Here is a 23673-nt window from a genome sequence, read left to right on the forward strand (position 1 = left end):
TGAGCCTGCTCTGCACCACATCTGCACTTGTGGCACCTCACAGCTGCCCTGCCCTGGGGACATGGCAGGACTCCCTCCTGCCAAGGCTGAGGCTTTGCATGGCCTCTCATGACCCCTCATGTCCAAAGCTCTGTGCTGGCACTGGCCTGAGCGCCAACATCACTGCAGCCCCACGGCCTTTGCTGTCCCCCCGTGTCCATTCCCTGTCCCCGAGTCCCGCCCGGCTCTGGCAGCAGCAGGAGCCGTAGCGCAGTGGGCGCCAGCCTGGCCCAGCCAGGGCTCCCAGCAGGAGCAGCAGCAGCATTGCCAGCCCTTCCCAGCTGCTCCTGCCTTGGCTTCCCATGGGGTTTTTCCAGGGGAATTCTGGAGTACAGCAACAATCCTGGCCCCAAACAGCTCTGATTGCTCAGGGCCCGGCTGTGCTGCCCTGTACCAACCTTCAGAGAAAGAACGGATCAGGTTCCAGCACTGTTTTCAGCACTGCTTTACTCAGCCTGAGGTGACAGCAGGAGGCTCTTCTTGCCTTTGCCTTGGGAATTGCAGATCACGGCTGCTGTTGCTCCTCTTCTGGTTCCCATCTAAAATTTTATCATTACAACTGCAATTGCCTCTTTCCATCAGTGCTACTCACAGTGCTTTTCTGACAGTGAACTCAGTATTTTTGTCAAAGGCATCAAGGTTAGCAGAGATTGAAATATTCACAAGTCCCTGAGCACTAAGTCATGCAGAATTAAAGCCACTCAAGCCACATTCACAGTGCTCAAACACAGTCCTCTTGCTGGTGCTGTTGAAATAGAATCAACTTACAGACACTATCCCAGAAACTGCCTCTGGTGTGTCAAAATGAAAGAAACACCAGGAGAAAGAAATAGCAGAAGTTCTTGGCTCACTTCATTGTTTCCTCCTAGCAGCAGCAAATGGAGATGCCCAGAGGGATTTGCAGCTGCTGCTGATCCCAGTTCCAGCCCAGCTTGCTGCAGAGTCCCAGTGGAACCTGAGCCCAGCCCAGGGAACTCCCAGAGTGTCCTGGAGATCCTTTCTCTGAATTCAGTCACAGTTGCATTCCCTAAGAAGTCCTGCTACCACCTCCTGTTTCCTTAGGCTAGAACAGTCACCATGAAAACCTTGCCAATGGCACAACTCCCCAGTCCACAAGGAAAAGAAAGGCCAAGTTGTAAAGTTCTCCACACATTTGTCCTGCTTGACTGCAAAAATCATGCTGCACTCACAGTGTGGAAAGGAAAGAGAAGCTGCAATTGGTGGCACATCTTGTGACAGAAGCTCGACCTTGTTCTCCAGGAAAGGTTCTTGAAAAGAGCAGACAGGACTGTGGAGAAGATTCCTGGAAAACTGAAACAGCTTTCCAGAAGTAAAATGAAAATGGAAAGAAACAATCCAAGATGTTTTCCTCTATTGATTTCTATGCTCCCCTTTTCCATGTTGCACTCCTTCTCCATCCCATTAATTGCAAATGGATCTCACCTCCAAGAGCTATGACTAAGCAAGTTTTAGGCACTCTAAAATGCCATGAGCTACACACATTTGCCTTGCCCTGTTTCTCTTGGCAAGCAATGCTGGAGACACAAATGCAGTGCTTGGGTGTGGCATGAAATCTAGAGACAGAGAATGTGCCCTGATAGTGTTTGACCCTCAGCAGGGACAATGCACAGCAGCATTGCTGTGCTGGCTACCCATGGAACCATGGCAGGAGCAGTTGCTGAGGTCAGAAGCAATTGCAGCCACCACCCTGCTCCAAAGGCCCTTGGCAGGGTCAGGCTCCTGCCATGGCTCTGTGTGCCAGGGACCGGCAGCGCTGGGTGCAGGGACACCAGGGAGGCACAGAAATGCTGGCTGAGAAATGCTGGGGGCACAGCGAGATGGGCGTGTGCAGCCGGCCAGGGCACAGGAGCAGCATGGACAGGGAGCCACAGCCTGCAGGAGACATGGCCAAGGGCTGGGCATGGCTGGCAGGGCCAGAGGCACCCAGGGGTTTGTCCCCTGGGCTCTGGCACTGCCTCTGGAGGCCCCACTGAAGGAACTTTCCTCTCAGGGTCTGCACTTTGCTTCTGCCTCGTCCCTCCCTGAGGAGGCTGGCAGGGGTTGCAGTTTTATGACATTTGTCCTTCCTCCCCCTCACATGCCACTGCCCCACAAACAGCCCTGAGCCACCCGTGAGGGACAGGCCCTGCTGTCCCAGGGCTGGGCTCAGCCCTTGGCCTTTCTGCTTCCTCCAAGCAACCCAGGCCTCTCTCAGCATTCCAGTTCCCTGCTCAGAGCCTTTGGCTCCCTGCAATCCTGGCCCCAAGGATCTGCTCTCACGAGTCCCAGGAGAGCTTTGGCAGTCCCTGCCCTCAGTGGGGCCCATTGATGCTCCAAGGGACTTGGAGTTCTGCTTCTGACTCCTTGAGCAGCTTCTTCAACCTTCTCTCAGTCCCTGAGGGTCACAGACTCAGCCCAAAATCCCCCGGGGGGCTCATTAAAATACAGAAAGCAACCAGGAGCTCTTTGTCTGCCTTCCATTGACTTCAAGTGTTCAGGGCTTCTGCAGCTCATTGGAGTCAGTTTGGAGTTCTGTTAAGGAGCAAGATTTCAAAGTGCACCCCATGACTTTTCTTTTGAATCAAGGAATTATCTTATTATTATTCATTTCAGAGACGAGTTGTTAGAAACATTCTCCAAGGCATCTTGATTCTGAATGTCTCCTTGGGAAGTCTGGGCATGTAGAAGAATGAGCCCCTTGAGGGCTGACCCTGCTGGGACAACCTGCTCCTCACCCCCAACCTCACCATGGCTGACATTGCCCACCTGGCACTGACATCCCTGTTCCCTGCATCACAAACTTGTCCCCTGAGCTCTGCAGCTGGCTGTCCCAGCCCATTGCTCCATGTCCCACCTGCTCTCCTCAGGGCTCTGCCTGCACACAGGCCCAGGAGGAGTTTTCCTGTTTGTAAGGGAAGAATGGAAAAGCCTGAGCAGGTTTCCTACACAACAAACTCCACTCAGGAGCCACATGCTCAGTACAGGCTGCCTCTGATGATGTCACCTTTCTACAAGGGATAATGTGGCCAGAAGTGATCTCTGTAAGCAGAATTCTCTGTATCTTGAAGCAGAATTCTCTGTCCCTGTCCTTTCCCTTGATCTCAGTTGCAGATGGAAGTTGATGGTGCCATTCTCACCTTTAACTCCTCTTTTGAATAAAAACAGATGTTCCCAGGTGTGTTAAGCAGGTGTTGCTCAATGTTTATGCAAAGCTTTTGTGTTCCCAATGAAATCACAGAGTATTGTGACACTTTGGGGCCACATGGAACCACAGAGACCAAAGTGACACTGCAGGGCCTCATAGATGAAGGGAGACCATTGTGACTCTGTGGCACCTCATGGAACCAAGGGGTCATTGTGACACAGTGGGGCCTCATGGAACCCAGGAGTGCATTGTGACACTGCAGAACCTCATGGAATGAAGGGGTCACTGTGACACTGTGGGGCCTCATTGGAACTCAGGAGACCATTGCTGACAGAACAGGAGTTCATGGAACCTGTGGGGTTTTGTGACACTGCAGGACCTTGTGGAACCAAGGAGACCATGGTGACACTGTGGCACCCTGTGGAACCAAATATCCATTGTGACAGTATGGGACCTCATGGAACCAACTGTCCATTGTGACAGTGCAGATCCAAGGCGGCCATGGTCTTGCTCATTGTTTATGCAAAGCTTTTGTATTCCTCATGGAATCCAGGAGAACTTTGTTACACAGCAGAGCTTCATGGAACCAAGGGTCCATGGTGACACTTTGGAACTAAGGAGACCATTGCTGAGAGTACAGAACCTCATGGAACCAAAAGTCCATGTGAGAGAGCAAGGCCTCATGGACTCAAAAAGGGCATTATGACACTGTGGGGCCCTGTGGAACCAAATATCCATTGGGACACTTTGGAACCTCATGGAACCAAGGGATTTTTGGGACACAGAAAGGCTTTGTGGAACCAAGGAGTCCAACGGTCTAAAACATTCCTTGCATGGTTCTACCTTGGTGAAGGGGAGCCTCCTTGGTGACAACTTGGACTTGGGAAAAACTTGAGGAGGGTGTGTTTTCAATAGGGAAACTTAGGAGATTTAAACTGCTTAAAAAAAAAAAATTAAAAAAAAAAAAAAACCCCTGTTTGCTTGTGTGCAGCCAGTTCTCCAAGGAAAGGAGTCCACAAGTGAGTGAGGAGAGACAGGATGGGGTTTGGGAATGGGGAGCAAGGTTGTCCACACTGTGTCAGACCTCAAGGCACAGCTTCTCTGACCAGGCCAGACCTCCTTAGGAGACACCCTGGATCAATATCAATCACTGAATGCTGCATTCACCTCTTCTATAAATGGAAAAATACACCCTTTAAAACAGGAATGTGGATTTATTAGAACCTCTTTGAAATATTTCTCTATAAATATAGAAAATAAACTTCCTAATGAACTGCACTAGATGGGAGGGAAATCAAGGGAGAGCCACAGTTTGTTAGGACTTGCTTGATCCTAAGGAGCCCCTAAGGAGCTCAGCATTTGGTGCTGAGCCCTTGAACCTCAGGGCCTGAGAGCAGATTACAGGAACCGTTCCAGGAGTCAAAGCCAGAGGAAAAATTCAGTGTCTCAAAGGATTAATGGGTCCTACTGAGGTCCATTCCCAACACAGTCTCCTTGTGGAGTTCTTGGAGGAGACAACTGGAGGCCATGATTGCACAAACCTCCCAGAGACTCAGTGTCAAAAGGAGAATGGAAAAATATCTTAAAAACCCTGAAGTACCTTGAAGCATTAATGAGCCCCACTGAGCAAACCCAAAGCAAAACCCAAAGTCCTTTGAAAAACCTGCAGTCCCTGGGGGCATTAAGAAGCCCCCCAGGGCCATTCCTGCCAAAGGCTCCCCAGGACTCCTTCCAGCAGATCCTTGAGGCCACTGGGATGTGGGGTGGGGATGTTGAGGGCAGGACAAGGGGGTGACAGTGCCCAGCCTTGCTGGGGCTGTGCCAGGAGGGCCCAGTGCCTCGGGACAAGGTGTTTCCTCACAGCCCTTGGTAGCAGAGACAGTGCTGTTCCCAAGGGCGCAAAGACTTGGATTCACTTTGTCCTCATGTGTCATCCCTGCCTCCACTTTCCTCCTCCAACTGGGCCATGGGGACACTTTCTCAGTCATGTCCCTCAGTGGGACCCATTTATGGTTTTAGGAACTTTAGAGTTCAATTCTGCCTTTGAATACTTGAGAGGTTTCTGCAACTCCCTCTCAGGGACTGATGTTCAGAGCCTGAGCACCAAAGCCCCACGAGGGTCATTCAAGTCCCTGTGCTGTTGCTGTGCTGCTGAGCTGGGCTGGGCTCCTGGCACAGAGGAGCTCCTGGCAAGCAGCAGCGCTGCAGAGAGACAGCTCTGCCCAGGAGCAGCTCCTGTGCACAGCCCAGCAGGGCTGGGGCACTGCCAGGCCATCTCAGGGACACGAGCAGGGCACACCCAGAGCTCACAGGTGCTCAGCATTGGCAGGGGCTGTGCCATGGCCCAGAGGGGGCTGTGTCATAGCCATGGGCACCTCTGGGGCTGTGTCAGAGAGCCATAGAGCAGCTGTGATGTCAGAAAGGAGCTGTGTGACATCACAGACTGGGTTGTGTGAGGTCATGGAGCAGCTATGGCATCATAGAGGGGACTGTGTGACATCACAGAGCAGGCTGTGACATCACAGTGTGGCTGCATGACATAGAGTGAGCTGTGATATCACAGAGGGCTGTGACATCACAGAGTAGGTTGAGACATCACAGAGCTGACTGTGACATCACAGACTGGGCTGTGAAATCACAGGTTGGTTGTGTGACATCATAGAGCAGGCTGTGACACAGAGTGGGCTGTGACATCACAAAGGAGGCTGTGTGGTTGCAAAGACGACTCTGCCATCATGGAGGGTGGCTCTGTCTGACATCACAGAGCAGGATGTGACATCACAGTGTGGCTTTGTAACATCACAGAGCTGTCTGTGACATCTAAGAGCAGGCTGTGTGATGACACAGAGAAGGCTGTGACATCACAGAGAGGATTGTGACATCACAGGGTTGCTGGGTGACATCTCAGAGGGGTTATGACATAACAGAGAAGGCTGTGACATCACAGGGTGGCTCTGTGACATCACAGTCACTCTGCCCCAGCCCCCCTCACAGTTCCCCCAGACAAGTCCAACGCTGCTCGTGCACAGCAGGGTCCCCTGTCCCCCCAGGTCCCCCCTGCCCCCCAGTGCCACAGCCTCCCCCACAGTATGTTCCAGGAGATCGACCCCCAGAGCCTGACACAGGGACAGGGAGAACAGGGCCCAGGGGGCTGGGAGAGTGGGACAGGGACCCCCCTGCAGTGTCCCTTTGTCCCCCAGGGCGAGAGCCTGGCCCAGGGCTCCTTCACCCTGTTACAAATGAGGGCTTGAGAGCACTTAAAAAATCCCCAGCAAGGGATCAGCAAAAACCAGATTTATCATTACAAGAGAGCACGACAAAGTTCCTTGGCAAGAGTCACTCTGCTCCTGACTGCACAGTTCAGGCACACCAAGGGAAAAAAGCAACAACAAAACCAAGCAAATCCAGGCAACCAAACCAGAAATGAACCAAGAACTCTGTGTGTGTGTGTGTGTGTGTTTGTGTCTTTAGGTGGATGGCAAAAGGAAAGGAAGGAAAAGGATAAAAGATATATGGCCTAAAAGCTTAACAGCCCTCAATCTTGACAGAACTTAACCTCTACCATAACCTGAATTTACACCTTAAAATCAACAACTTAGCAAAAGAACAATCCTTAGCAGCATTTCACTTAGCTCATACCTTATGACTGAACCTCACTTACAGGCCTAACTCACTCAGATATCCAAGGCACTTCAACACCTCCCAGAGCAGCATTTCTCCCCATTTCCAGGGCACAGGCACACGTGTGTGCACACAGACAGACACAGGCAGTGCCAGGGAGCTCTCAGAAATTGCCCTGGAGGGCAGGGAAATGCTCGCTGCGGATGCTTTTGCATCTCTCCAGCAGGCGAAGGGTTGAGCCTGGAGGAGTGGGGGGATCAGCCCAGGGTCCCTCGTTGTTCGGGGATGCCCCGAGTGCAGCAAACGGGAGAGTTCCCGGCTCGGAGAGGCCCCACTCAGAGGGAGCTCACTGCTCCAGGAGAGCTCCAAGGGGCTCCTTTTGGAGCCCTGTTGATAGGGCCCCAAGAGATGGGCTTTAGTCACAGCAATGTTCCATCCTGGCTGCACTTCGCATCAACAGCTTTCTCTGACACTGTGAGAACAGGGATGTTGTGCCACTGAGGGGAGAAAAACAGTTCCCAAGGCTGCTCCTAAAGAAAGCAGGAGCTGGTTGGACAGCAGCAGTGCCTGGGAGCAGACAGTGTTTGTGATCAGCTGCAGAGGAGCTGAGCCCACGGGCTGTTGGCCAAGGCTGAGGCTTAACGAGCATTTCTCAGATCCAGGGCTGCCCTGGAAAGGTGGTGGTGGGGATAATTCACACCCTCAGTGTGCTCCCAGTTCCTCCCAGTATTTCCATGTCTGTGCTCCAAGTGCTGCTCACAGCCCTGATCCGTGGGGATGGGAATGTCCCGCTCCCTTCCCGGGGCAGTGTCACACCTGAGCCAGGTGTGCAGGGCAGGACCTTTCCCTGACCCCAAGCACTGTCCCACCTGCAGGATCTGCTTCCCATCAGCCTCTTCCTCCTGCAGCCCCAAGCCCAGGTTGGTGCTAAACAAAGGGCACTGGCTCAGGGTCATGCCCCAGCAGGGGCTGTGCACCCCCTCTGTCCCCTCCCCAAATTCCCTCCTGGGGGGAGCAGGAGCTGGGTCAGGAGCCCTGTGGGGAGGGAAAAGGGGGTGACACTGGGATGGGGAGGTCACACATGCTCTGGGGGAAACACATGACCCCTGGGGATTCCCCCTCACCTACTCCCGCAGAGCCAGGAGGATGAATCCAAACATGGAGTCCCCAGACCCTGGCAGCATCTTGGGGGGTTGGGTATGGTGGCAACTTTGGGGGTCCAGGGAGGTAACAACTGCCATGAAACCCCATCCCAGTCCCACAGCCAATCCTGAACCATTCAAATCATCCCACATCTCCCGCTATAATCCCCGCAAACAACTCTTTGAGACCTTAATGGTCCCAAGAGCCACCATAACCCTTTTCCCTCTTCCCCAAGACTCACCCAAATTCTCCCTAAGACACACAGCCCTGCCAGGACCCTAAAACTCATTTAGAGACACCACCAAGCCCCCTCCCAGAACTACAAAAGTCACCAAGAGCCACAAAAGCCCCTCCCAACCCCCCCCAGGATTCCCTAAACCTGCTCCCACCCCCCATGGCACCTACCAGGAGAGGCTGGTGGACAGGAACATCCACAGCTGGGAGCAGCTCAGGCACTTCAGCAGTGATTTGGGCACTTTGGGGGGCACACCCCACATGGGGAGACCCAGGCCAGGGACTGGGACAGAAAACCAGAATTCCTGAACAACAGATGGGCTCAGGTGGACACATTCTGCCAGCACAACTATGAGACTGTTGTCCTGTCCCCCAGCCTGGGCAGCCCCAGAACATCCAAATCCTCATGAATATTCCCCTCAACCACAAATTCACCCCCAAATCCTCAGTAAAATGGTGCAGCTTTAGATCTCTTTGTTTCATTTCTTTATTTTACCTCAGGTTTGGTTGTTCTGACAAGGTGATAAAGGAAATTATTTAGGTTGGAAAAGACCTCCAAGATCATCCATCATTTCTTGATGCCACCAGAAGAAACAATTACACAGCAGGTAACAATTTTTAGGGTGTAACATTAATAAATCAGCTCTTCCCAATGAATTTCAGATGTCAGTCTGAGTCCTGATGGATGTTCCTGCCCCTGTGTTTGTCCAGGGAATCAGGAGGACATGGAAGCCACCAGCCAGGTGCCTTCCCAACCTGAGTACGTAAGTTTTGCTTAGCCCAGAACATCAGCAAGCTATCTTTAGCATCTAGGGGAAACTTAAACCCTTCAAAAGCTATTGTGGTAGGCCTGAAGAAGTGGCTGAAGGGCTGGGAGAAAACTCACCCCTCTGTTCATGAGTTGGTTTTGCTTAGCCCAGTTTTTGCTAGTGGGTGGGAAGGGGCACAAAAATGGCTCCTGTGTGTCCTGCATGAATGTTCTAGAAGTTTTCACCATGTCCAGCAGAGCCAATCTCTGATGGCTCTGAAGATGATGGACATGCTCCTGGCCAAGTCTGGGCCAATTAGAGATGCTGGTTACACCTCTGTGATATCATATTTAAGACGAAATCAAAACAATGTGAGCAAACAGTTCTTTTTAGACAGAGGATGAGGAGGAGGTGAGAATATGTGAGGGAAAACAACATGGAGACACCAAGGTCAGTGGAGAAGGTGGGGGAGGAGGTGCTCCAGGCACCGGAGCTGGAAATCCTCTGCTGGCCGTGGTGAGGACCATGGGGAAGCAGGTTGTCCCCCTGCAGCCCAAGGGGTCCACGAGGGGTGCAGAGATCCACCCACAGCCCGTGGGGAGGTGCTCACGCTAGAGGAGCAGGTGGATGCCTGGAGGAAGCTGTGATCCAGTGGGAGTCCCAGTGCAGGGAAAGGCCTTGTTCCTTGGGATGGAAACAGCCTGGCCTGGGCTCAGAGCTCTGAACCCTGGGGACAAGAACACATGGGGCAGCAGATTCCAGCAGCTGCTGCTCGAGAGATTGGATCCACGGCAAAGAAGTTTGCAGAGGACTGTTTCCAGTGGGAGGGACCCATGGCTAAGTAGAGGACTCCTCTCCCTGAACAGCAGAAGAAATTTTGTTCATGGGCTGACCAAAAAAACCCATACCCTGCGTGCCACAACCCCCTGTGCTACTGGGGGGAAAGAGGGAGAGGGATGAGCAGAGAAACAGTGTATGAAGAGCTTATTTTTAGTTCTCATTTGCCTCCTCTGACTCTGTTTAGGGTTAGGTTACCAATAAATCACTTTGCAACTTTAAGTTCTCAGCCTGTTTTACCCTTCAGTGAATCCTGCCCAGTTCATTATCTCGACTCATGAGCCCTGTGTGTGTGTGTGTTAGGGGTTTTTTTCCCCTCTCCTCTGCACAGCTGCAGCAGGGAAGAGAAGAGAAAGCAGATTTCATATGTGCCTGGCATTTGGCCAGGGTCAAACCACAACACTAGGTCACTGGCAGTGTGGGTCACCAGGGCTCTTCCCAATGGGTCCTACAATGGGGGATGAATATAGAGCAGTGCATGAAGCTCTTCCCCCACTCGGGGCACTCACAGGGCTTCCCTTACCAGTGCCTCCATTGGTGTTGGGTCAAGTTAGAGCTCTGGGTGAAGCCTTTCCCACACTCGGGACACTCATAAGGCCTCTCCCCGGTGTAGATCCTCTGGTGACAGATCAGGCTGGAGCTCTGGCTGAAGCTCTTCCCACACTGCCCACACTCGTAGGGTCTCTCCCCAGTGTGGACACGCCGGTGGGCGATGAGGTGGGAGCTGTGTTTGAAGCCTTTCCTGCACTCAGGGCAGCGGAAGGGCCTCTCGTCTGTGTGAATCCGCTGATGACTGAGGAGTTCTGAGCTGGTGTGAAACCTCTTCCCACACTCGGAACACTCATAGGGCCTCTCCCCAGTGTGGATCATCTGGTGGGTTACGAGGTGGGAGTTGTGCTTGAAGCCCTTCTTGCACTCAGGGCAGCGGAAGGGCCTCTCCTCTGTGTGAATCAGCTGGTGCTTGAGGAGATTGGAGCTGCTCTGAAACCTCTTCCCACACTCAGAACACTCATAGGGTCTCTCTCCAGTGTAGATCCTCTGGTGGCAAATCAGGCTGGAGCTCTGGCTGAAGCTCTTCCCACATTCCCCACACTCGCAGGGTCTCTCCCCTGTGTGGATGCGCTGGTGGGTGATGAGGGCTGAGTTATGTTTGAAGCCCTTCCTGCACTCAGGGCAGCGGAAGGGCCTCTCGTCTGTGTGAATCCGCTGATGACTGAGGAGATGGGAGCATCTCTGAAACCTCTTCCCACACTCGGAACACTCGTAGGGCCTCTCCCCAGTGTGGCTCCTCTTGTGACGGATCAGGGTGGAGCTCGTGCTGAAGCTCTTCCCACATTCCCCACACTCGTAGGGCTTCTTGGTCTCATGAAGCTTCTCAGGAATCTCCAGCTCCGAACTCTGTCTGAAGCTCTTTCCAGCTTCCTGGCACAGGGTGGGTCTTTGCCCTTCAGAGCACCCTGGGCTGGGTTTGCAGTCCCTCCTTGTGCAGCATCTCTGGGGCTTTTTCTCCTGGTTGGATTCCTGGGCCATGGAGCTGCTCCAAATGGCCTCTTCCATGAGGTTCTGCTGTAAGGACTTGTCCTCCCTGATCTCTCTCCTCAGCTCGTTGTCTGGGGAAGGAAGGACAAGGAGAAGATTTGGGATTTGCCTCCATGCCAGAGGGAAGGGGAAGGAGATCCCCCCAGTCCATCCCTACCAGGACAGAGTCAGCAGCAGGGTTGTCCTGCAGCCAGGGGCAATGCTGGGCTGGGAGATGGAGGAGAAGAGAGCAGGAAAGGGGCAGTGACTTCCTCCTCACCTGCCTGGCTGTCCTGGGGCATCTTCCTCTTCCTCAAAGCAGCTTCCTCCTTCTCCATCTGGCCAAGTTTTGGGAATTGGAAATCCTCGTTTGGGTAAAAAAAAGTTGTGAGTGCCTTGGATTGGGGGTTCCTCCTGCCCAAGTCTATCTCTAGAAGTCACCAGGTGTTTTGTGTCTATAAAATCCTCCTAAAATAAGAATGAGTTCAGAAAAAGCCTCCCAGGAGTTCCCCCTTCCCACTCTCCTATCTTTGGGGTTCTGGGGTTTCCCATTCTCAAAGATGCTGTGGGAGTGCCCAAAGCGCTCTGCCCTGGGGGGTCCCCAAAGCGGCCCCGCCCCGCGCGGCACTGGCAGCACCAGTCCGGAGCAGTGCGCAGCGCGGGCGGGCGGCATCAGCCGTGCCGGGCAGGGCCGGGCAATGCCCGCGGGGCTCCCCCCGCACTCGGCCCCCAGTTGCCGGGACAGCAAGGGGGGCCCGGCCTCGGCGCCCCCCACCTCCCCCCTCCCCAAATTCCGCTCCCGGGGGCGCTGGGGGCAAGGGGGGGCGCAGGTGGGGTCCAGAGGTGGCGGAGCCACGTGTCCCCCCGCTGCCAGTGCCACCCCCGAGGATCAGGGGTACCCCAAAACTCCCTCACAGCTGCCGGATATCCCCGCAAGCCCCTAAGGAGTGGGGTCCCCCCGGCTTCATCACCCCCAACCTTCGGCTGCCTCATCCCTGGCCCCATCCCACCCATCCTCCTCCCCCAGACTTCATCCCACAGCCCAATCCACATCCAACCCTTCCCGGGCCCCATCCCATCCCATCCCATCCCATCCCATCCCATCCCATTTTTTGCGGCAGCCGACACCCGGACCACCCAAAAAATTTGCGTCTAGGGGACACCCCAATATCCCTCCAAGGGGCATTTGCGACTCATATTTGGAGTCCTGCAAGATACAAACATCCTCCCCCTCCCCCCTCCAAAACAAAAGAAACTCCACCGGGCCGCTAACAAAGATATTTGGGGCTCGGTGCTGGAGTCCTACAAGGTCCAAAAATCCCCCCTCCCAAAAAGAACCCCAGGCACCGCCCAAGATATTTGGGCCGAGCTCCTCCTGCCCGCTCACCTGTGGGATGTCCCGGGGGGGCGATGCTCCCAGGCCGAGGGTTGCAGACACAGAGAACGATAGACACACGTTGTGATTCCTTCCCCTGCTTCACTTTTGGTTCGTCTATCCCTCCTCTTCCTCCCACTCCTCCCCCTTTATCCCTCCTCTTGCTCCAGCTTCCCCTCTTCCATCCCTCCTCCCCACCCGTTCTTCATCCTCCACTGTCTCTCCTCCTCCTCTCCTGCCGGTTTTTCCTCCTGCTCGTCTTCTTCCTTTTATTTCTGACTCCCATCCCGGCTTTGTCTCACATCACCCCTGGTCCATCCCATGCTCAGCAGAGCATCCTGTGCTCTGTCAGCACTCTCTGCTCCTTCGGGAAGGATTTGGGATTTCTGCCAGGCACAGACACTGAACCTCATCCCAAACTGCCCCGGTGCCATTGCTGTCCCCTCGGTGCTGGGCAGCTGCTGTCCCAGGGGAAGCAGGGACACAAAGGAAGCCAAGTGCAGCCCAGCTGCCCGTGCTGATCCAGACAAGCCCCAGGGACAAGGTCCTGCAGAGCCACACAGAGCCCTCGGCTCCTGGCTGGGAACGGCTTGTGTTGTGGCTGCCCCAGCGGCCAGAGCGAGTCCTGGAGCTCCCCCAGCTCCTGCAGCAGGACCCAGGTTCCACCTGCTCTGCCAGGCCCTGGCCAGGGGCCAGCAGATCCACTGGCTCCATGCAAAGGGGGAAGACAAGAAGAATGCATTGGATGCAGCCCCCAAGGACCTCGAGCAAATTGTTCAGGAACATCCAGACCTTGACCTGACGTTTGCAAAGCTACAGCTGACAGAGTTCTGTGGTTCAGGAAACCCAGCACGGGAAGAGGAGATCTACAAGGAGCTGCAGGAGAAACACCCTGAGCCTCAAAGGCTGTCACACTCCAAATCTCTGCTGGAGAAAGTTCTTCCTCTGCAGGAAGAGATCCTGGGATGAGGCTAAAGCAAAGTTTGTGGCTGGTGACAAATTTCCAATTGCAGAGAGAGCAGAGCAGGGACTGCAGGTGGAGGCTGGGAGCCTGGGAAGGAGGAAGGGGTGGGAAAGGTGTTTTGTCAGGGTTTGTTTTAGTTCTCCTTCTCCTACTGTGATTTGCTTGGAAATGAATTCCATTAATTTCCCTAGCTTGTGTCTGTTGTGCCCCTGACAGTGAGCAGTGACTGACCTCTCCCTGCCCTTATCCCAGCCCACGAGCCTTTCCTCCTGGGTTCTGTGTCCTGCACCTGTGAGGACAGTGATAGAGTGGCTTTGGTGGCACCAGGCACCCGGCCAGGGCCAGTGCAGCCCAATAATCCCTGCAATTCATTCCCTCCAGGAAAGGTTCTTGAAAAGAGCAAGCAGGACTGTGGAGAAGATTCCTGGAAAACTGAAACAGCTTTCCAGAAGTGAAATGAAAATGCAAAGAAACAATCTGAGATGTTTTCCTCTATTTATTTATGTGCTCTCCTTTTCCATGTTGCACTACTTCTCCATGCCATTAACTGCAAATGGATCTCACCTTGAAGATCTATGACTTAGCATGTTTTAGACTCTCCGAAATACCATGAGTTACACACAGTTTGTCTTCCCCCGTTCTGCTTGGAAAGCAATGCTGGAGACACAAGTGCAGTGCTTGGGTCAGGTATGAATTCTAGAGACAGGGAATGTGCTCCACTAGTGTTTGACCCTCAGCAGGGACAATGCACAGAGCAGCCAAGGGGATTGCTGTGCCACTGTGCAGCAGTCAAGCCTCTGGATGTGGGCTGAACACGGCAAAGTTCCCGTGTTTGGACAGACTCAGGGGCTGCCCCCGGGGGCGCGCGGGGCTCGGCCGTGGGGCGCGCGGGGGCGAGCGGGGAACGGACAAACGGCCACTCGGACAAACGGCCACTCGGACAAACGGCCACTCGGACTAACGGAGACTCGGACTAACTGCCCCGGAGCTTCAGTTGCAGCGGCGGCAGCGGCGGCAGCGGCGGCAGCGGCTCAGTTGCAGCTAAGGAACAGTTTCTAGGACCCTCTCCGTCCCTTTCTCCTGCTCCTCCTCTCCCTCTCCCCCTGTCCCGCCTCCTCTCCCGGTGTCCCTTTCCCTGTGTCCCCTCCCTTTCGCGGGCTCCCTCTCCCCCTGCCGGGCGGGGCCATGCGCCCGGCCCGCCCCCTGCCCCGGCCGGGGCTGCCCCCTTCCCGCCCCCGGGCGGCCCGCCGCGCTCTCGGCTCCGCCCGGCTGTCGCCGGCATGGCTGTGGCGCTGCTGGGCGGGCCTCAGTGGCCACGGCTGGGGCAGCATCGCCTGTCCTTGGCTCCGCCTGTGCGGGCTGCGGCCCCGGCGTTCTCGGCCCCAAGCCCAGCGCCAGCTCCGGCGGCCTCGGCTCCAAGCCCGGCGGCGGCCCCGGCCCCAAGCGCGGCGGCGGCCCCGGCTCCTCCCGGGGCCCGAGGAGGACACACGCGGCTCGGCCGCTCCCGCCGCCTCGGCCGCAGCTTCCCCGGCCCGAGCTCCGCCGCTCAACAGCGCGGCCGCCGGCCCCGAGCCGCCGCTGCCCCGTTGCGAGGGGGATGCCCGGCCCGGGGCGGTGCAGAGGCGGTCGGGGGCCGCGGGTGGCCCCGGGCCGGAGGCTGAGAGCCGTGTTTCGCCCGCAGGGACGACGCAGGAGGCCCTGCTGGAGCGGTACCGGGTGGGCTCGCTGCTGGGCAAAGGCGGGTTCGGCAGCGTCTATGCAGCGACACGCGTGGCGGACGGCGCCCCGGTGAGTGGCGGGGCTGGCGGCGGGCGGAGGAGGAGGAGGAGGGTGGGGCTGGGCAGGGCGGGCGGCGAGCTCATGCCGCTGCTCCCCTTGGCTCGCAGGTGGCCGTGAAGTGTGTGTCCCGGAGCCGCATCCGGCATTGGGCCGAGCTGGTGAGTGAGCCATTGGAGCGAGCGGGAGAAAGCGGGGCGTGCCGGGTCCGTGGGGATAAGCCGGGGCCCGGCAGGCTGCAGGGCACCAGGACGCCTGCAGGGAGGGAAGGAGGGAGGGATGGAGAGGGAGCGGGAGCGTGGGCTCAGCGGAGGACGCAGAGCATCCCGGGCTGGCTGAGGGCATCATTGCGGAGCCCTGGCACGGCATCAGCCCCGCTGACGGCACGGTGCTCCTCCCGCAGCCTGACGGCACCAGCGCACCCCTGGAGATAGTCCTGCTGAGCAAGGTGTCCACGGGGTGCCCTAGCATCATCCAGTTGTTGGAGTGGGCTGAGCTCTCCACCTGCATCTGGATGGTGATGGAGCGCCCGGAGCAGTCCCAGGACCTCTCCCGCTTCATTCGGGCACGGGGCTTCCTGTCCGAGGAGGTGGCGCGGGAGCTGTTCCAGCAGGTCCTGGAGGCTGTGTGGCACTGCACCATCTGCGGGGTCCTGCACAGGGACATCAAACCAGAGAACATCATCATCGACCTGTGCACGGGACAGGCCAAGCTGATTGACTTCGGCTGTGGCACCTATCTCCAGGAGGCAGCATACACCAGCTTTGCAGGTGAGCCCAGCCAGGGCTTTGCTCCCACTCCCAGCATCTGGTGGCCCAGCATGTCAGGGCCCAAGCTTGGGCCTTCCCAGGGCTTCCCAGGGCTGCCCTCTTGCAAGCCCAGGTTTGTGCACGAGTCCCAGGTGCTGCTGGCGAGAAGGCAGCGGCTCGCCCGGCATGCCCAGGGATGCTGGGGCGAGGCTCTGGGAGAAGGCAGCGTTCCCCTGATGGACTGTGTGTGTATTCTGTAGGAACAGCAGCCTACAGCCCCCCGGAGTGGAAGGACTTCGGCTGGTACTACGGCGAGCCAGCTACCATCTGGTCTCTGGGCATCGTGTTGCACCAGATGGTCTGCGGGGAGCACCCGTTCAGCAGGGGCCGAAGTATCAGCTGGGGCCAGCTCCCGCTGCCAGAACGGCTCTCTCCAGGTGCATCCTCATCTCTGCGGCACGGGGGGGAAGAGCAGCGCTGCGAGACAGCGGCGGGCTCATGAGCTCCTGCTCTGGCAGCTGCTGGGGAGGTGGCACACGTCCCACTCTCCTCCCAGGCAGAGAATGCATGGGGAAGCTTAGGCTGAGCTCTGAGCATATCCAGCATAGCCTGGGCGTGCTCAGGAATAGTGGGGCAAAGCAGACAGGAGCCTTCTCCAACTGACTGGCACTTTCTGGTTCCTCTCTGCAGACTGCCAAGGGCTCATCCGGTGGTGTTTATCTGTGCACTCCATGAACAGGCCATCCTTGGAAGACCTGTTCAGTGATCCTTGGGTGCAGGATATTCATCAGCCGTAGAAGAAGGGAGAGAGCCACACAGCCCATTGGATTCGTTGGCCTGGTAATTGGCAGCTCCACACAAATCCCTTGGCAATAAAAATCCAAGGAACGCAGCCTTTTTTGTCATGCCCGTGTCACGGAGCAGGGGCCATGGGATGGGAACATGCAGCTCTCTCATGTGCTGGAGCTGAGCTGCTCTTGCCAGCACTGCTGGCCACCACGCAAGCTGCTTTTGCTTGTCCTGCTCGGTGCACTTCAGCTGGGGCCCTGGGCAGAACACTGACAGCCTGGTCTCTCCCACCCCCAGGGAAGAAGGAGCCCCCAGAGGAGCTGCACCAGGTGGGGCTGCTGCTGGAGACATGGAGGACGACGTGGAGGATGACAAGATCTCCCTCGACCTGGCCCCTGGTAAGCTGAAGACGATGCACTGGGATTTGGGCACCTGCTTCAGAGCCAGGCTCCACAGCCAACGTGCAGATGAGTCCACAGCCAGGGGGATGCTCCCACATGTGGGCATTGCACAGCCTGGCTGGGCACTGAAGGCTCCCTACCCGCTCTGCTGGGGCAGGTGCAGCTCATTCTTCAGTGGGCTGCCAAGCTGATTTTTAGCTGGGCTGGATCCCAAATGGGAGCAGCAGCCCCAGGCCCTAGCAGCAGCCCCCAGCAGGTAGCGTGCCCTGGGCTGGGGCTGGAGCTGGGGGCAGCCACCCTGACCAAAACAAACCCCCATGGGGGGAGCAGAGGTGGGACTCCAGAAGCTGTGCAGCAGCAGATTTGTTTGGTAGGGGAGGAAGTGCTTGGGCTGCTCCACTGCCCTTGTTTGCCCTGAGTTACCATTATTCTGGGGGAGCAATGAAGGGGGAAGGGAGAAACCTTGGTTTCCCCCAGCCGTGAGTGGGTTTTTCCCTGGCATGGAGGGGTCAGTCCTTCCTTGAGCTCCTGACAGTGATAATGTTGTAACTTTTTTCTTGTTTCCACCTTTGGTTTTTAATCTCATTATTCTGCTGTTTGGTTTTTAAAGGAAGAGCTCTCACTGTTGTCTGGTCTGGATGGAGCAGTGCTGGGACCAGCTGCAGAATTGGTTCAGATGTGCCCTTGGAGAAAGGTGAGGACATCCTTTGGGAGCAGCTTTTCTTCCAGCAGCAGATGCCATGAGGTGGATCCCCATCTTCTCAGCAGGGGTGGGATGAGGGCTCTGGGGAGATGGCAGCGAGCACAGGAGCATCCTGCTCTGGGCAGCTGCTGAGGAGGTGGATCTGCCAGGGCTGGCTGGAGGTTGGGCACATGTCCTGCCCTCCTGCTCTCCTCCCAGAGGCAGCAATGATGGGGAGGTTTGGGCACAGCTCTGAGCTCAGCCAGCATGGCCTGGGCACTGCGGGCAGTTGGGACAAGGGGGACAGGAGCCTTCAGCTGACGGGCAGTTTCTGGTTTCTCTCCTTCCAGCAGGGCTCTGCGGATGCTGAGGCTGCTCTGGGCTCTGCCAGGACTCTGCTGGGGCTCAGCCCTGAGCACGGCTGTGCCTGCTCTGCCCTCCCATTGCTCTGACAGCTCTGCATCAGACGAGCCTGTTCTGAGCACACCGACGGAGCTTTCTGCTTGTGCAGGTGAGTGAGACTCTCCTGCAGGCCCAGAGATTGCAGTGAGGGATACACATCCAACTGGCAAGAACCCCAACACTCCACAGTCCCAGCTGAACACCTGTATGTCCACAGGATGTTTTGTCTGTCCCACTCTTGCTTCTTTTTGGGTTGGAATTGTGCAATTGCACTTTCTTCCTCCTCTAGAAGTGCCACAAGTGAGCCAAACCTGGCGAGTGGGCTGTTGTCCCTAAGGCAGTGCAGTCTGGAGTTGGTGAATGAAGAATTGCCCTTCTCCACTTCCAAACCAGAGCAAAAAGCTGTAAGTGGGATTGTTAAGAAACCCCTGACAATTTCAAAGGGAATGCACAACTTGTTCACAGGGTGAGAAGGAAGGGCATCTTCTTAATGAGATGGGGATCAGGAGAATCTGGATTCCCAGTCCTGCTCGGAGCTGGCATGGCACAATCAATTTCCCATCGCTTCAACCACAATTTAAATTACTTAATATTGGAAACAAACCCCAAAATCTATTAAAAAAGGCTGCTGAGGATCAGTAAGATAGATCCATTCTATCAGCACACTGAAAAAGTAAATAACTGAGTTCCCTTTTACAAAAATCAGTTACCTCTTAATCCAAAGTTACAGAAGATTTTACACTACACACCTGAGTTTTGGTTTTGTTTTTCATATTTCATCTAGGCTTTTTTTCTTTTCTTTTCTCTCTTTTTCTTTTCTTGAACCAGGAAACATGTCCTAAAAAAGAAATGTCCTTTGCTCCTGGATCTCATGTGAAGCAGCTCCCTTCCCACTGGCCCCAGGGCTTGGGGCACTGTCAGCACCTGCTGCTTCAGCCACTGCTTCTGCTGGCATGGAGAGCAACAACCAAACTGTGGCTGATCCCGAGGGAGCAGCAGCAGGGCCTGGAGCTGATCCCTGAGTCTGGGGCAGGGCTGGACAAATGACCCCACAGCAGCAGCAGCAGCAGGAGGAAATGGACCTGACTTTGAGCACAGCCCCTGCCACTCTTGCCTCCTGTTTGCAGTGGTGTCACAGCAGCCTGAGGCACCTGGGAGCCCTCAGTGCCAGCAGGGACTTGAGATGGCAGGCCCTGGGCTCCTGGAGGTTGTGCAAGGAACGCAGCTGGGCACTCCCTGTCCATATGGAGCTTGCAGATGGAAAAGGCTGCTGTGCCCAGGCAGCTCCAAGGGCAGAGAAATGAGGCTCTCGAGCACTTGATCTGGGCCAGTTCCACAGTCCTGGGCAGCAGCCAGCGAGCAGAGGGGGAACAGAGGGCACAGCAAGAGGGACAAAAGCAGTCAAGTGCAGAGACTGGAGAGAGCCAGACCTGGCAGAAGGAACAGCTGCTTCCTTGCACTATTGAAGAAAGGTCTTGGCTGTTTCAGAGCACTGAAAGGCGTGAAGGGCAGAGAGGAGGTGACACCAAACAATGCTCCTGTTTTCACATCCTCCCCTCTCAGTGTCCCAGAAGGAATTGGATGAACTGTATTCTTCTCTCTGAGTCATCTGGTTCAGCATGAGCAGCTTAGCACCAGGAGCTAAAGGGCCTGAAGCCTCAGGCCTCAAGAGCTGACCAAGAGGGAACTTTTTGAGCAAATTAATGCTGCTAACATGGACCAGGCTGAATGGAGCAGATAGAATCCTGGAATTCTAGAATCCTTTCTGTTGGAAAAGACCTCTGAGCTCATCAAGCCCAACTGCTCACCCAGCACTGTCAGCCCAGCACTAAACCACATCCCTGAAGTGCCAAGGCCTGAACAAGAGGCCTGACTGAGGCCTGAACAACAGGCCCTGAGCCATAGGTGACCTCTCCATGAACCTTCCAACCTAAGGTTATCTTTGTATCCACTCATTAACTAAATATGCATGATCATTAGCATTGTGATAGATGTATCTACTAATTAGTGAATCATGCATTTACCTTTCTGTATTTAGAAGCTAAACAAGGCCATGAAATCCAGCATCTGGCCTGGTTTGGAGGTGTATGGTCAAAGTCAAATCTCTTGGTTCCTCCTTGAGCCCTGGCCGGGCTTTGGGAGAATGTAAATATATTATTAAAATATGTATGTGTATATATATACAAATTAATAATAATGTGAAATAATGCTGACAATATTTGTTACCTTTTGCTTCTCAGGGATGTAACACTAAATACCCTACAGAAAATGTTTGGCCAGGACCTGAACGTCAGTGGGAAAATTGGCGAGTTTGTGTATAAGGAATAAAGGAGGATGGGATGAAACTGGCTATTTTTATAGCGTTTTCTGATACTGTGATATGGAATGCTTTGTTACTGTGAGAAATAGAGTAATTAATGCTGCTGGGTTTTTCACATACCACACTATCCACAAGCTGTAGGATTTGTGGAACGGATAGAGCGTTTGTTAAAAGAGCAGATGAAAATATGAAGAGATGGGAACCTGTCCTGATGGAGAACCCCTTACAGGTCCTCTCCAGAAGCTGCATGGCTGGACCTTTATGCATTAGATTTAATGAGGATAAATCAGAAGGAAATGAGAGTTATCAATACCAAAACAGCGATTCAGATTCCTCCAGGACACTTTGGTTTGATAACTGCTCACTAAAGGTTGGCCTTGCAAAGTGTTCATGTCATGGGAGGAGTAATCAATACAAATAATCAAGAAGAAATTTAATTCTGGTTAACAATAGTGAACAAGATTGGATTATTCAATCCCATGACAGGGTAGCAAAATTATTGATATTGTAGTTTTAAAAACAATTGTGGAAAAAGGAGATCCACTTCAAATCAACCACTATTTGTGGAGATAAAGGGTTTGGATCCAGCAGTCCTAATAATGGAGCCAAGGTGTGGGTCCAGAGGCCAAATGGCCCCCTGAGCCAGCTGAAGGAACAGCTCTGGGGAAAGACAATGCAGTTTTAATCCTGAAACCTGGGCAGGAACAATGGGAATATGTCCCTGCAGCCAAGTGTTCTATGGGAGAACAAGTAGATGTTATAGGATGTTGTTTCACAGATCCTGACAGACCAAATCTCCCTGTTTGCCCCAACATTCCCTTTGGAAAATGCTCTGATCCACAGGGCTCCATGTAAAGGCTGATGTGACCCTGAGTGCCTTCCACAGGAATTCCAGCCAGGAGCCTGGAGCACCTCAAGGACTGGGACCTGGCAGCTCTCCAGCCGAAGGGGAAAGGATCCCACCAAGCCTTGTTACCCACAGACACCGCGGTGAAGCTGAACAGCAAAGGACCTTGAGGGCATTATTGTGGAATTAAAAAGGAGCCAGCTCTATGGACAATGGAATTATTGTTCCTGACCTGAATGAGATTGAGGAAAATGAATGAATAACCTTGTCACTAAAGTACTGGTTATGGCTGTAAGTTGTATCTTGATAGTCAACCAGAATCTTTGCTTGTCAGAAACACATCTGGAGTTTCACCAAGGGATTAGTAATGAAAATACTTATGAAAATGTAAAGGTCAAAGTAGCCAAAGTACTCAGTGTAACTAATTGCTGGGTATGTTCTCAACTAATGTTGGGAGGAACAGGATTCCCTTGGAGGGCCCACGCTACAGGGTGGCAGAACTCTGTCAATGGGCTCTGACTTGTAACAGAGACAATGAAGGGATAATTAAAGAAAACTGTACTGTGGAACAGAGGAATACATTTATCAGTTTCACAGGATTCACTAGGATTTGCCTTCAGGAGAAATTTACCCTGTTATAGTTAGAGGCCAGAATGTGAAAGGATTTCTGTGCTCGAACATCACTCACAAGGTCAATAGAGCTTGTGGAGCTGGAGCTGCTCAGGGTCAGTGTTACACCACTCTCAGCTGCAGTGCCACCCTTTTGGGTACTTTGGCAACAACCACAGGGAAGAGCTGGGGCCAAGGGAACATTTTCCACCCAAAGAGTGCCTTTGATTTCAGAAAGCCAAAGATTCTGGTTCACCCTCTGTCCCATGTACATTGCTTTGCCCTGTAGAGTTTATGTTAAGGAGCTAAATCGATTATTAGAAGAAATATCAAATGATACTGCTAAAATATTGAATAGCACCTCCTGTGAGCTCCAACAAACACAAACTGGGAGCTCTACAGAACCACATGGCCTTGGATGATCTGCTTTCTGTCCAGGGAGGAACCTGTGCTATTCTAGGACAGGAATGTTGCACTTGTATCAGTGATGGGTTTGAAGTCCAACAGTCAGGAATGACCTCAATAGAAAGAGCAGTAGAAGAGTGGCAGAAAGAAGAAAATCATTCCTGGTGGGATTGGCTTCATGGCTGCCAAATTGGAGGCTGCTGTGAAATGCATTTGTGGCAGTGACTGTGATCATTGCAGTGTGTGCACTTGGTGTGTTATGATTCCATGTTAGAGTTGTTTTAACACTTTGTGCTGAAAAATGGAGCACTGAGACTTGTCTGAGAAGAGGCACAGTCTCAAGAAAAAGGGGGATTTGATAAAGAACATAGAGAATAGGAAGTAATTAGACATGTTTTAAAAGGAATGCAAATTATAGATCTCAGTAGTGAACTTGACCAGCAATTAATTGAAGAACAAGAGACAGTGCCTTTATGCCTAATACCTAAATGTAAGACTGTTATCAAAAGAATGATTATGAAGGTTGTAGTTTATCTGCTGGTCAAAGGACCCATTGAAGTACTAAGGCCTGAACAACAGGCCCTGAGCCAAAGCTAAGAACCACATGAACCTTCCAACCAACCACTATATTTGAAACTACTCATTACTGAAATATTAATAGCAATATGATCTATGTATCTGTTCACTGGTGGAATATGGATTTACCTTTCTGTATTTAGAAACTGGACAAGGCCACATCTGGCCTGGTTTGGGGCTGTATGGTCAAAGTCAACTCCCTTGGTTCCTCCTTGAGCCCTGGCCAGGCTTTGGGAGAATCCAAGAGGAGAATGAATCCAGATGTTCCTGCACTGGAAGTGCTGTCAGTTTGTTTGTTCAGCACTCTCCAAGCTGGGCTCTCTCCCAGCGAGGTTGGAAACCTCACCTGTGGGTGGACACAGCTGCAGGAATTGCCAGTGTCCAGAGTGGCTCTGCAGTCCTTGGCTGTGACAGCTTCCCCAGCTGATGTGTGGGTCTGGGTGATGGTAAAGTCTGAGGCTAACTGGTGATGGATCCTTCTAAATCCCTTCA

At 53.9% G+C, this 23673-nt stretch overlaps 1 protein-coding gene across 1 annotated transcript; it reads left to right on the forward strand.

Moving 5' to 3' along the window:
• Nucleotides 1-14905: 14905 nt before the first annotated feature.
• On the forward strand, nt 14906-17431 carry LOC146421064 (serine/threonine-protein kinase pim-1-like). Its single transcript, XM_085047644.1, has 7 exons — nt 14906-15044; nt 15148-15413; nt 15512-15562; nt 15805-16171; nt 16411-16587; nt 16841-16990; nt 17237-17431. Exons 1-6 carry the CDS (start codon nt 14906-14908, stop codon nt 16945-16947), a joined length of 1107 nt encoding a protein of 368 aa, XP_084903770.1. The 3' UTR covers nt 16948-16990; nt 17237-17431.
• The last annotated feature ends 6242 nt before the right edge of the window (nt 17432-23673 follow it).

The sequence above is a fragment of the Lichenostomus cassidix genome, unplaced genomic scaffold, assembly GCF_008360975.1.
Source record: "Lichenostomus cassidix isolate B80296 unplaced genomic scaffold, HeHo_3.0 HiC_scaffold_43, whole genome shotgun sequence".
NCBI lineage: Eukaryota > Metazoa > Chordata > Aves > Passeriformes > Meliphagidae > Lichenostomus > Lichenostomus cassidix.